Consider the following 12,849-nt stretch of genomic DNA (forward strand, 5'->3'; position numbering starts at 1 on the left):
TGCTCTGCTGTTTTTGAGAGCCAATTGTAAAAATGCTACTAAAAAAATCCTCTATAACAGAAGTGTTGTACTGTTTTTGAGGATCCACCACAAAAGTGCTGGTCAAAATGCCTCTTCACTATAAGACAGGAGCACTATGAAACAGGATGTTTGAAAGCAGCCATTGGTGCAACTCGCCACTGCTGAGTGGTTCTGAAAGGAAATTGTGACACACAGTAATGAACTATTGCAAAAACAAATATAAAAAAAGACTATTTTGCATGACTTTTCACAAAAGTGTATTCTGTTAAATCACCACTAGATGTCGCAAGTGCAATTTCACAATCAAACTGTCATTTTACAAACCCTGTTTCATTATGAGTTGGGAAATTGTGTTAGATGTAAATATAAACAGAATACAATGATTTGCAAATCATTTTCGACCCATATTCAGTTGAATATGCTACAAAGAAAACATATTTGATGTTCAAACTGTTTAACTTTTTTTTTTGTGCAAATAATCATTAACTTTAGAATTTGATGCCTGCAACACGTGACAAAGAAGTTGGGAAAGGTGGCAATAAATACTGATAAAGTTGAGGAATGCTCATCAAACACTTATTTGGAACATCCCTCAGGTGTGTAGGCTAATTGGGAACAGGTGGGTGACATGATTGGGTATAAAAACAGCTTCCCAAGAGATGCTTAAGAACAACGTTTCTCAAAGTGCAATTGCAAGAAATGTATCATGCATCTACTGTCCATGATATTATCAAAAGCTTCAGAGAATCTGGAGAAATCACTCCACATAAGCGGCATGGCCGGAAACAAATAATGAATGACCGTGACCTTTGATCCCTCAGACGGCACTGTATAAAAAAGCGACATCAATCTCTAAAGGATATCACCACATGGGCTAAGGAACACTTCAGAAAACCACTGTCACTAAATACAGTTGGTCGCTACATCTGTAAGTACAAGTTAAAGCTCTACTATGCAAAGCGAAATCCATTTATCAACAACATCCAGAAACGCCGCCGGCTTCTCTGGGCCCGAGATCATCTAAGAAGGACTGATGCAAAGTGGAAAAGTGTTCTGTGGTCTGACGAGTCCACGTTTCAAATTGTTTTTGGAAATATTCGACATCGTGTCATCCGGACCAAAGGGGAAGCGAAACATCCAGACTGTTATCGACGCAAAGTTGAAAAGCCAGCATCTGTGATGGTATGGGGGTGCATTAGTGCCCAAGGCATGGGTAACTTCCACATCTGTGAAGGCACCATTAATGCTGAAAGTTACATACAGGTTTTGGAGCAACATATGCTGCCATCTACGCACCGTCATTTTCATGGACGCCCCTGCTTATTTCAGCAAGACAATCCCAAGCCACATTCAGCACGTGTTACGACAGCGTGGCTTCGTAAAAAAAGAGTGCGGGAACTTTCCTGGCCCGCCTGCAGTCCAGACCTGTCTCCCATCGAAAATGTGTGGCGCATTATCCATCCATCCATCTTCTTCCGCTTATCCGAGGTCGGGTCGCGGGGGCAGCAGCCTAAGCAGGGAAGCCCAGACTTCTCTCTCCCCAGCCATTTCGTCTAGGTGTTCCGGGGGGATCCTGACATAGTCTTCCCAACGTGTCCTGGGTCTTCCCTGTGGCCTCCCTAGGGAGGCGTTTGGGTGGCATCCTGACCAGATGCCCGAACCACTTCATCTGGCTCCTCTCGATGTGTGGCGCATTATGAAGCGAAAATACGACAGCGGAGACCCCGGACTGTTGAACAACTGAAGCTCTACATAAAACAAGAATGGGAAAGAATTCCACTTTCAAAGCTTCAACAATTAGTTTCCTCAGTTCCCAAACGTTTATTGAGTGTTGTTAAAATAAAAGGTGATGTAACACAGTGGTGAACATGCCCTTTCCCAACTACTTTGGCACGTGTTGCAGTCATGAAATTCTAAGTTAATTATTATTTGCAAAAAAAAAACAAAAAAATGTATGTTGTCTTTGTAGTGCATTCAACTGAATATGGGTTGAAAAGGATTTGCAAATCATTGTGTTCCGTTTATATTTACATCTAACACAATTTCCCAACTCATATGGAAACAGGATTTGTACGACAGCGGAGACCCCGGACTGTTGAACGTCTGAAGCTCTACCTAAAACAAGAATGGGAAATAATTCCACTTTCATAGCTTCAACAATTAGTTTCCTCAGTTCCCAAACGTTTATTGAGTGTTGTTAAGAGAAAAGGTGATGTAACACAGTGGTGAACATGCCCTTTCCCAACTACTTGGTTAATTATTATTTGCAAAAAAAAAAAGTTTATGAGTTTGAACATCAAATATCTTGTCTTTGTAGTGCATTCAATTGAATAAGGGTTGAAAAGGATGTGCAAATAATTGTATTCCGTTTATATTTACATCTAACACTATTTCCCAACTCATATGGAAACGGGGTTTGTAGTTAATAGGTACGAGACGTATTTGTGTATAGTTTGTTAAATCGTATTCAACACTGTGGCGTTTTAGTCATTCAACCTGTAATTTTATCCAAACGAGTATCGCATAACTTATTTATTTAACGGTCTCTTGTTGTTTGTGTAAAAATAAAAATAAAAAATGTTTCACTCTGACGTAAACCGCACCGCGCTTTACGACAAAAAACACTAACGCAGGGCAGCCGCCGACCACGTGGTGCGGGGGGCCAAAAATACTGGCCAATCAGATAATTGCACAGCGGGTGGACCAATGAGAAAAAGGCACGGCCGGAGTTGCCAAGCGGCTCTGGTGACTAATGCCTGTCATATGACTATGACGTCCATGGAGACAGTTGCAAGGAACAAGACTCGCTGGCGGATTTGAGGGAGAAACGAGAGCTTATGCTCCCATTTTTTTTTTTAATATATTTTTTCTATAATCCTACAGAATGCCGCCGACCCTCTTTCAGAAACTTTTCAACAAAAAAAGCGCCTTGTCGCCGCCACCGCAGAGATGTAACAAAGAGGAGCCAGCCTTCAGGTAGTGTGTGTGTGTGTGTGTATATATGTAAACATGCGTCTTTTCACTCACTTCGGCAATAGTTACTTTTTCTTTGTTTACACTCAAAGGCTCCCCTTTGTTTGTTTGTTGTTAAAAGCGTTCAAAAAATGTTGGACAAGACAAAGTGTAAACAGAACACGTGACGTGTTTAGCTAGCATGGCTAACGCCAGATGTTAGCTGCCGCTGCACGAGCCACACAAACCTCGATGTTATTGTTTTATTTTATCTTATTTAATATTTTACACTTTTTTTTCTCCAAACCACATGACCTCCATTTTTTTTAAGAAAGCTGGAATGGACGTTCCTTAAGTTGGGAGCAAAGTGCGGCATCTGAAGTGAAGTGAATTATTTTTTTTTATATAGCGCTTTTCTCTAGAGCAGGGGTGTCAAACTCAAATACAGAGTGGGCCAAAATTGAAAACTGAACAAAGCCGCGGGCTGAGGTTGAACAAACTAACCTTTTAATAGGGACCCAAACAAGTTTTGCATTGAATATTGAACAAGCAAGGCTTATATAACTTTATAGTGACATGCAAAATTGGGTTTCAAATAATAACATTAATAATTAAAAAATATCAATGGCATATCAAATCAAATTTAAATAAAAAATGAATGCCTCTTTTGTATTTGCAGCTTTCTGAAGTAAATATCAACATTAACTTTTTCTACAGGCTAATACAGGGGTCGGGAACCCTTTTGGCTGAGAGCCATACAAGCCAAATATTTTTAAAAGTATTTCCATGAGAGCCATATAATTTATTTATTTTAACACTGAATACAACTATAAGCGTGCATTTTTAAGAAAGACCAACATTTTTAGAGTATAATACGTTTCTTATTCTTTTTAATAACATTGTTATTCTGAGGCTAACCAACAATAAATAAAACACTTCTTACCATTAATGCGACTTCTTGAACAGGTGCGGTAGAAACCGGATAAATGGATGAAAATGCATGAGAATGTTTTATATTTTGAACGTTATTTCTGACACAGTGATTACCGGCGGAATTATTCTTTAAATATCGTGTTAAGCAATGTCAGCTAAGATTTATCTGAGAGCCATGTGCAGTCATCAAAAGAGTCACATCTGGCTGTAGAGCCATAGGTTCCCTACCCCTGGGCTAATACATTTGAAAATAAAATAACAATGAATAAATCAACCATTCAGGCCTTTTTACTGCTCAGGTAATGTTGGGGCTCAGGTAGGGTTTGTTGGTAGCGGGGGGATTGGAGGTGGGGTGTATATTGTAGCGGTCCGGAAGAGTTAGTGCTGCAAGGGGTTCTGGGTATTTGTTCTCTTGTGTTTATGTTGTGTTACGGTGCGGATGTTCTCCCAAAATGTGTTTGTTATTTTTGTTTGGTGTGGGTTCACAGTGTGGCGCATATTCATAACAGTGTTAAAGTTGTTTATATGGCCACCCTCAGTGTGACCTGTATGGCTGTTGATCAAGTATGCCTTGCATTTACTTACATGTGTGTAGAAGCCACATATATATTACGTGACTGGGTCGGCACGCTGTTTGTGAGGAGGGAAAACAGACTTGACGACAGGTTGTAGAGGACGCTAAAGGCAGTGCCTTTAAGGCACACCCCCAATCGGTGAATGCGGTGTTACAGCGGCACCGCTGTATAACACCGGCGGGCCAATTCTAATGTTAATTTGATATGGCCTCAAGGGCCAAATGAAATAACACGGGGGCCAGAGTTTGACACCTATGTTTTCAACTGAACAAAGCCGCGGGCCAAGGTTGAACAAATTAACCTTTTGATAGAGACCCAAACAAGTTTTTCATTGAATATTGAACAAGCAAGACTTCTATAACTTTATAGTGACATGCAAAATTGAGTTTCAAATAATAATAACAATATTAAGAAAATATCAATGACATATCAAATCAAATTTAAATAAAAAATGAATGCCTCCTTTGTATTTGCAGCCTTCTGAGGTAAATATCAACATTAACTTTTTCCACAGGCTAATACATTTGAAAATAAAATAACAATGAATAAATCAACCATTCAGGCCTTTTTACTGCTCAGTTAATGTCGGGGCTCAGGTGGGCGGGCAGGGTTTGTTGGTAGTGGTCCGGAAGAGTTAGTGCTGCAAGGGTTTCTGGGTATTTGTTCTGTTGTGTTTATGTTGTGTTACGGTGTGGATGTTCTCCCAAAATGTGTTTGTTATTTTTGTTTGGTGTGGGTCCACAGTGTGGCGCATATTTGTAACTGTGTTAAAGTTGTTTATATGGCCACCCCCAGTGTGACCTGTATGGCTGTTGATCAAGTATGCCTTGCATTTACTTACATGTGTGTAGAAGCCACATATATATTACGTGACTGGGTCGGCACGCTGTTTGTGAGGAGGGAAAACAGACTTGACGACAGGTTGTAGAGGACGCTAAAGGCAGTGCCTTTAAGGCACACCCCCAATCGGTGAATGCGGTGTTACAGCGGCACCGCTGTATAACACCGGCGGGCCAATTCTAATGTTAATTTGATATGGCCTCAAGGGCCAAATGAAATAACACGGGGGCCAGAGTTTGACACCTATGTTTTCAACTGAACAAAGCCACGGGCCAAGGTTGAACAAAGTAACCTTTTAATAGGGGCCCAAACAAGTTTTGCATTGAATATTGAACTCGCAAGGCTTATATAACTTTATAGTGACATGCAAAATTAAGTTTCAAATAATAATAATAACAATATTTAAAAAATATTAATGGCATATTAAATACAATTTGAATGCCTCTTTTCTATTTGCAGCCTTCTGAGGTAAATATCATAATAAACTTTTTCCACAGGCCAATAATACATTTGAAAGTAAAATAACAATAAGGAATGAATCAAACATTCAAGCCTAGAAGTAGCAAGAGAAAGTGAATGAATAAAACGTTAATTATTGCTCATATAGCCTAATAGTGCGAAATCAACTTTCAAAAAACAAACGAAAAAACATCACAGAAATAAAACTTCAATAAAAAATGTAATGCCTCTTTTCTATTTGCAGCTTTCTAATGTAAATATCAACATTAACTTTTTCCACTAGCTGATAAATTTGAAAATAAAATAATGAGGTGGTCGGGGTTGGGGGGTGGATATTGTAGTGTCCCGGAAGAGTTAGTGCTGCAAGGGATTCTGGGTATTTTTTCTGTTGTGTTCATGTCGTGTTTCGGTGCGGTTGTTCTCCCGAATTGTGTTTGTCATTCATGTTTGGTGTGGCTTCACAGTGTGGCGCATATTTGTATTCCACAGGCCAATAATACATTTGAAAGTAAAATAACAATAAGGAATGAATCAAACATTCAAGCCTAGAAGTAGCAAGAGAAAGTGAATGAATAAAACGTTAATTATTGCTCATATAGCCTAATAGTGCGAAATCAACTTTCAAAAAACAAACGAAAAAACATCACAGAAATAAAATTTCAATAAAAAATGTAATGCCTCTTTTCTATTTGCAGCTTTCTAATGTAAATATCAACATTAACTTTTTCCACTAGCTGATAAATTTGAAAATAAAATAATGAGGTGGTCGGGGTTGGGGGGTGGATATTGTAGCGTCCCGGAAGAGTTAGTGCTGCAAGGGATTCTGGGTATTTTTTCTGTTGTGTTCATGTCGTGTTTCGGTGCGGTTGTTCTCCCGAATTGTGTTTGTCATTCATGTTTGGTGTGGCTTCACAGTGTGGCGCATATTCGTAACAGTGCTAAAGTTGTTTATACGGCCACCCTCAGTGTGACCTGTATGACTGTTGATCAAATATGCCTTGCATTCACTTGTGTGTGTGTGTGTACAAGCCGCATAAATTATGTGACTTGGCCGTATGTATAGAGGAAAAGCGGACGTAACGACAGGTTGTGGAGAACGCTAAAGGCATTGCCTTTAAAGCGCCACCCCAATATTGTTGTCTGGGGAGAAATTCGGGAGAATGGTTGCCCCAGGAGATTAACAGGAGGGGCACTGAACTTCGGGAGTCTCCCGGGAAAATCAGGAGGGTTGGCAAGTATGAGTATAAGTGGTGAATGCGGTGTTACAGCGGTACTGCCGCTCTATAATCCTGGCGGGCCAGCTCTAATGTTAATTTGATATTGCCTCAAGGGCCAAATGAAATTACACGGCGGGCCAGAGTTTGACACCCATGCTCTAGTGACTCAAAGCACTTTTACATAGTGAATCCCAATATTGAAATTACATTTAAAGGCCTACTGAAATGAGATGTTCTTATTCAAACGGGGATAGCAGGTCCATTCTATGTGTCATACTTGATCATTTCGCGATATTGCCATATTTTTGCTGAAAGGATTTAGTAGAGAACATCCACGATAAAGTTCGCAACTTATGGTCGCTAATAAAAAAAGCCTCGCCTTTACCGGAAGTAGCAGACGATGTGCGTGTGACGTCACGGGTTGTAGGGCTCCTCACATCCTCACATTGTTTATAATCATAGCCACCAGCAGCAAGAGCAATTCGGACCGAGAAAGTGACAATTTCCCCATTAATTTGAGCGAGGATGAAATATTCGTGGATGAGGATAGTGAGAGTGAAGGACTAGAATAAAAAATGTTTTTAAAAAGACGAGGGCAGTGGGAGCGATTCAGATGTTATTAGACACATTTACTACATACCTGCCAACCCTCCTGTATTTTCCGGGAGACTCCCGAAATTCAGCGCCTCTCCCGAAAACCTCCCGGGACAAATTTTCTCCCGAAATTCAGGCGGAGCTGGAGGCCACGCCCTCCTAGCTCCACGAGGAACTGAGTGACGTGTCTGGGAGCGTGTCTTCCCAATGACGTGTCTGTAGAATGATCGAGGGTGAGTTTTTGGTTTCTTATGTGGGTTTATTGTTAGGCATTTTCATTAACAACACACAACAACAGCAGTCACGTTTACGTCTAACACTCTACCGTAAGGCAGTTCGTCTGCCGTAAACAGCATGTGACACTCTTAAACAGGACAATACTGCCATCTACTGTACATGATGCACCACGACACCTTCAGGCAACTTCAACCCTTTAATCCTCCTCCATTTACATCCCATCTCCCCGGATTGTAAATAATCAAAGTATTTCTAATGTATTAGTGGACTTACAGTAGATCCACAAAAACAGCAATGTGGACCTCTCATTAGGACGATCCTTGACTGGCGTTTTTGAAGTAGGTCTTGAAAAACAGCCGAGTGGTCCTGTTGTGTAGAGGTTCTTCAGAACTGCTGAGCGCTTTTGTAACATAGAGAGGATCTTTGATTAGTGGTCTTACAGTAGATCCACAAAAACAGCAATGTGGACCTCTCATTAGGACGATCCTTGACTAGCGTTTTTGAAGTAGGTCTTAAAAAAACGCTGTAGACATCCTTAAAAACAATTGAGTGCTCCTGTCACATAGATAATCTTTGATTAGTGTTTTTACAGCAGAGTGGTCCTCTCATTTGGACGATCCGCGACTAGCAGATTTGCAGTATGTTCTTAAAAACAGTTGAGCACTCCTGTCGTATAGAGGATCTTTGACAAGTAGGTTGTTAAAAACAGGCAGTGTGCCCATCAAGAAGAACATCTTTGATTAGTGTTATTAGTGTTGTAGTTTATGATTGTTTTATGACCATATCCATCAAGTAACACACACAAAGTACATGGTGGACATGAGTCGTGTGATGAAAACATGATGATTATGTTAGTGAGCCTTCACAATAGAAGCCATGAAACGTAAAGAACTTGATGCTTCCGAACAATTAGTCGTTACAGAAATATCCAAACGCTAAATCCAACCTGCCTTCAGGGGTCGGACACTCTATCCGCCCGATGCGCCGCGACCACATTCCGGGTGGAGGTCGTGTCCCGCGGCAAAGGGAAAGTGCTGAGCTCTGATTGGACGACGTAGCCCTCAGACAGCAACACACTAACATAGTCAGTTCCAGGGTCAAACTGTACGATTGTAACATTCTTAGCTGTCAAATAACTTAACCACTGTTAACAAGAACTTTTGTACTTACCTACATGTTGTAATAACATTTGTATATTGTCATTTTATTGTTACTGTCTATCTGTGTTGGCCCTGCGATGAGGTGGCGACTTGTCCAGGCTGTACCCCGCCTTCCGCCCGATTGTAGCTGAGATAGGCGCCAGCGCCCCCCGCGACCCCGAAAGGGAATAAGCGGTAGAAAATGGATGGATGGATGGATGTTTATTACCCAGGACGTCTTAACATTAATTAATTGAGTAATTGATCAATTTTTAAAAAATAGCAAAAAAAAAAGAGCAGAGGGTTTTTAAGATCTTGCTTTTCCTTGGCAGTATCGCTACAGTAGCATGACTCCCGCTAGTCAAAGGCTGGACTGTTTTTTAAAATTTCTTTTCAAAAAATCTTTATTTACAGTTTTGAAATATATCCATCCATCCATCCTCTACAGCTTAGTCCCTTTCGGGGTCGCGGGTGGCGCTGGCGCCTATCTCAGCTACAATCGGGCGGAAGGCGGGGTACACCCTGGACAAGTCGCCACCTCATCGCAGGGCCAACACAGATAGACAGACAACATTCACACTCACATTCACACACTAGGGCCAATTTAGTGTTGCCAGTCAACTTATCCCCAAGTGCATGTCTTTGGGTCCTTGTTTATTGATTTATTTTCTTTTTTTTCCTAGCGTTTTTTAAGTAGGTCCTGAAAAATAACAGAGTGGTCCTATTGTGTAGAGGTTCTTAAATACATCTTAGCGCTTCTGTCACATAGAGATAATCTTTGATTCGTGGTTTCACAGTAGATCCACAGAAACAGCAGAATGGTTCTCTCATTTGGATGATTCTTTACTAGCGTTTTTTTTTTTTTGGTCCTGAAAAACAGCAGAGTGGTCCTGTTGTGTAGAGGTTCTTCTAAACAGCTAAACTCTCCTGTCACATGGAAAATCTTTGATTTGTGTTTTTACAGCAGGTCCACAAAAACAGCAGAGTGGTTGTCTCTTTTAGCCGTTCCTTGACTACAGTTTTTGAAGTAGGTTCTGAAAAAATGCAGAGTGGTCCTGTTGTGTCGAGGTCCTTTGAAACAGCTAAGCGCTTCTGTAACATAGAGAGGATCTTTGTCTTGTGGTCTTACAGTGGATCCACAAAAACAGCAATGGGGACCTCTCATTAGGATGATCCTTGACTAGCGTTTTTTAAGGAGGTCCTGAAAAGCAGCAGAGTGGCCCTGTTGTGTAAAGGTTCTTAGAAACAGCTAAGCGCTTCCGTCACATAGAGAGAATCTTTGTTTAGTTTTGTTTACAGTAGAACCACAAAAACAGCAGAATGGTCCTCATCTGATGATTCTTTAGTAGCGTTTTTTATTTCGGCCCTGAAAAACAGCAGAGTGGTCCTGTTGTGTAGAGGTTCTTCACTACAGCTAAACTCTCCTGTCACATGGAAAATCTTTCATTTGTGTTTTTACAGTAGGTCCACAAAAACAGCAGAGTGGTCGTCTCATTTAGTTGATCCTTGACTAGCATTTTTGAAGATAAGTTTTTCAGGACTATCTTCAAAAACGCTAGTCAAGGATTGGCTAAATGAGAGGACCACTCTGCTGTTTTTGTGGACCTACTGAGAAAACACGAATCAAGGATTTTCCTTGTGACGGGAGAGTTTAGCTTTTTCGAAGAACTTGTACACAACAGGATCACTCTACTTATTTTAATACTTGGCAAACTCACCAGGCGGGCCGGATAAAACCTGTTGGCGGGCCTGACACTCCTGACTTAAGTAGTGTTCTGTACCAAAGAAATCGATAAGGAAACATGTAACGTACAACTCATGTTAAAAATAATCTTCGGCACATTAGCTTTATTTTTTGTTTTTTGCGTGTGTGTGATAGCGTCTCGAGTCCCCGATTGCTTGAGTGTCCTTGCTCATACTTTCATAACTCCATGCATCACGTGAGGCTCTCATCAATCTCAGCCTGTGTTGTCATTCTCAGTCAGCAGCTTTAAGTCAATAAGCTTGGGGCGTGTGTGTGTGTGAATGTGTGTGTGGGTGTGTGTGACTCATCCTCAATACTATTATTGTGCATTTTAATGGAACACAACTGTTATTTCTGTACGCGTCATTAAAAGTTTGCGCACGTGCTGTAGGCCTGCAAAGAAGGCGTCTGTCATCAAGTTGCTATCAGTCCTATTTCAAGACGCTTCTTAGAAATGGCGGAAATATAGTTTTATGTGAAAGCCAAAGGTCAACAGAAAGTATGTTTTGTCAGTCCGCGCAAAGATTTGTTTTGTCTATTTTCAACTTCAGACTGAGTGTGACAGGTCTCATCTTTCATCAAAGCATCCCCCTAAGTAGGGTTGCCAACCTACCCTTGGGAAACGGAATTGTCCCGTATTTAGAAACAAAAGCATGCTTTCCATCCATCCATCTTCTTCCGCTTATCCGAGGTCGGGCCGCGGGGGCAACAGCCTAAGCAGACAAGCCCAGACTTTCCTCTCCCCAGCCACTTCGTCCAGCTCTTCCCGGGGGAATCCGAGGCGTTCCCAGGCCAGCCTGGAGACATAGTCTTCCCCCGTGGCCTCCTACCGGTTGGATGTGCCCTAAACACCTCCCTAGGGAGGCGTTCGGGTGGCATCCTGACCAGATGCCCTTTTAAGGTTAAAGTACCAATGATTATCACACACACACGGTGTGGTGAGATTATCCTCTGCATTTGACCCATTACCCTCAATCCCTGGGAGGTGAGGGGAGCAGTACCCGCGCCCGGTAATAATTTGTGGGGATTTAACCCCCAATTCCAACCCTTGATGCTGAGTGCCGAGCAGGGAGGTAATCGGTCCCATTTTTATATTCTTTGGTATGACTCTGCCGGGGTTTGAACTCACAACCTACCGATCTCGGGCGGACACTCTAACCTCTATGCCAGGTTTGTTGAGATGTCTGGGCATGTCCCGTACTTTTATTACCGTGAGAATAGGAAAAATGACCGTAAATATCAAAAGATTTCTTTAAATAACAACAATTTCACAAGTCTTCCACAGGCTGTCATCTGTGAATTACCGTATTTTCTGGAACATAGAGCACACTGCGGATGAATGGTCTATTTTTGAGCTTTTTCCATTCATAAGGCGCACCACATTATAGGGCGCATTGAAGGAGTCATATTATTATTATTATATTTTTCTAAATGTAAAAAACTTCCTTGTGATCTACATAACAGGTAATGGTGGTTCTTTGGTCAAAATGTTGCATAGATGATGTTTTACAGATCATCTTCAAGCCGCTTTCTGACCGTCGCTTCATGACGCGCCGTTTCTTTGGCAGTATTATTTACGTGGCTCACCTTTGACAGCGTCTTTTCCCCGTCATCTTCGTTGTAGCGGTGTAGCGTGCAAGGACGAGAGTGGAATAAATGTCAAAAGATGGCGCTACCTGTTTTAATGACATTCAGACTTTACATAAATCAGTAACAGTGAATTATCTTCTCATCTGGAAACAACAAAACCGGCAATGTGTCCCGTGATAAATTGCCCGACCGGAACTCTAATAACTAAAGTTCTGTGGGTGAGTAATGTAAATTTGCGCTTTCATGGCACATTTACTGACACATATAAGTAAGAACTTTACGCTACTTTATATTATTTTTAATTTTCCCGAAGGAATCAATAAAGTACTATCCATCTATTAAAAATGACAACAGTGGAGGATGAATGTCCCATAACAAGAAGATAGAGAACAAGAAGAAGCTTATCAACTACGACTACAAAGGCGGACTTGCGCAATTTTTCAGGATTTATGCAGATCCCAAATACAGATTAGCAGGTCCCAGAAGGTAAAAAAAAGTTTATTTTGCATAATATTGCAAAACAAAATGCCAGATAATGTCTTACCTTA

At 41.1% G+C, this 12,849-nt stretch overlaps 1 protein-coding gene across 2 annotated transcripts in view; it reads left to right on the top strand.

Moving 5' to 3' along the window:
* Window positions 1-2,780: 2,780 nt before the first annotated feature.
* Window positions 2,781-12,849, top strand: part of fnip1 (folliculin interacting protein 1) — a 145,590-nt gene continuing 135,521 nt past the window's right edge. For both annotated transcript variants that reach the window (XM_061891512.1, XM_061891514.1), the window contains exon 1: window positions 2,781-2,997. In XM_061891512.1, the coding sequence (XP_061747496.1) occupies window positions 2,906-2,997 (92 nt within the window). In that variant the 5' untranslated portion in view covers window positions 2,781-2,905. The remainder of the gene's footprint in view (window positions 2,998-12,849) is intronic.

Source organism: Nerophis ophidion, linkage group LG28 (assembly GCF_033978795.1).
Source record: "Nerophis ophidion isolate RoL-2023_Sa linkage group LG28, RoL_Noph_v1.0, whole genome shotgun sequence".
Taxonomy (NCBI): Eukaryota; Metazoa; Chordata; class Actinopteri; order Syngnathiformes; family Syngnathidae; genus Nerophis; species Nerophis ophidion.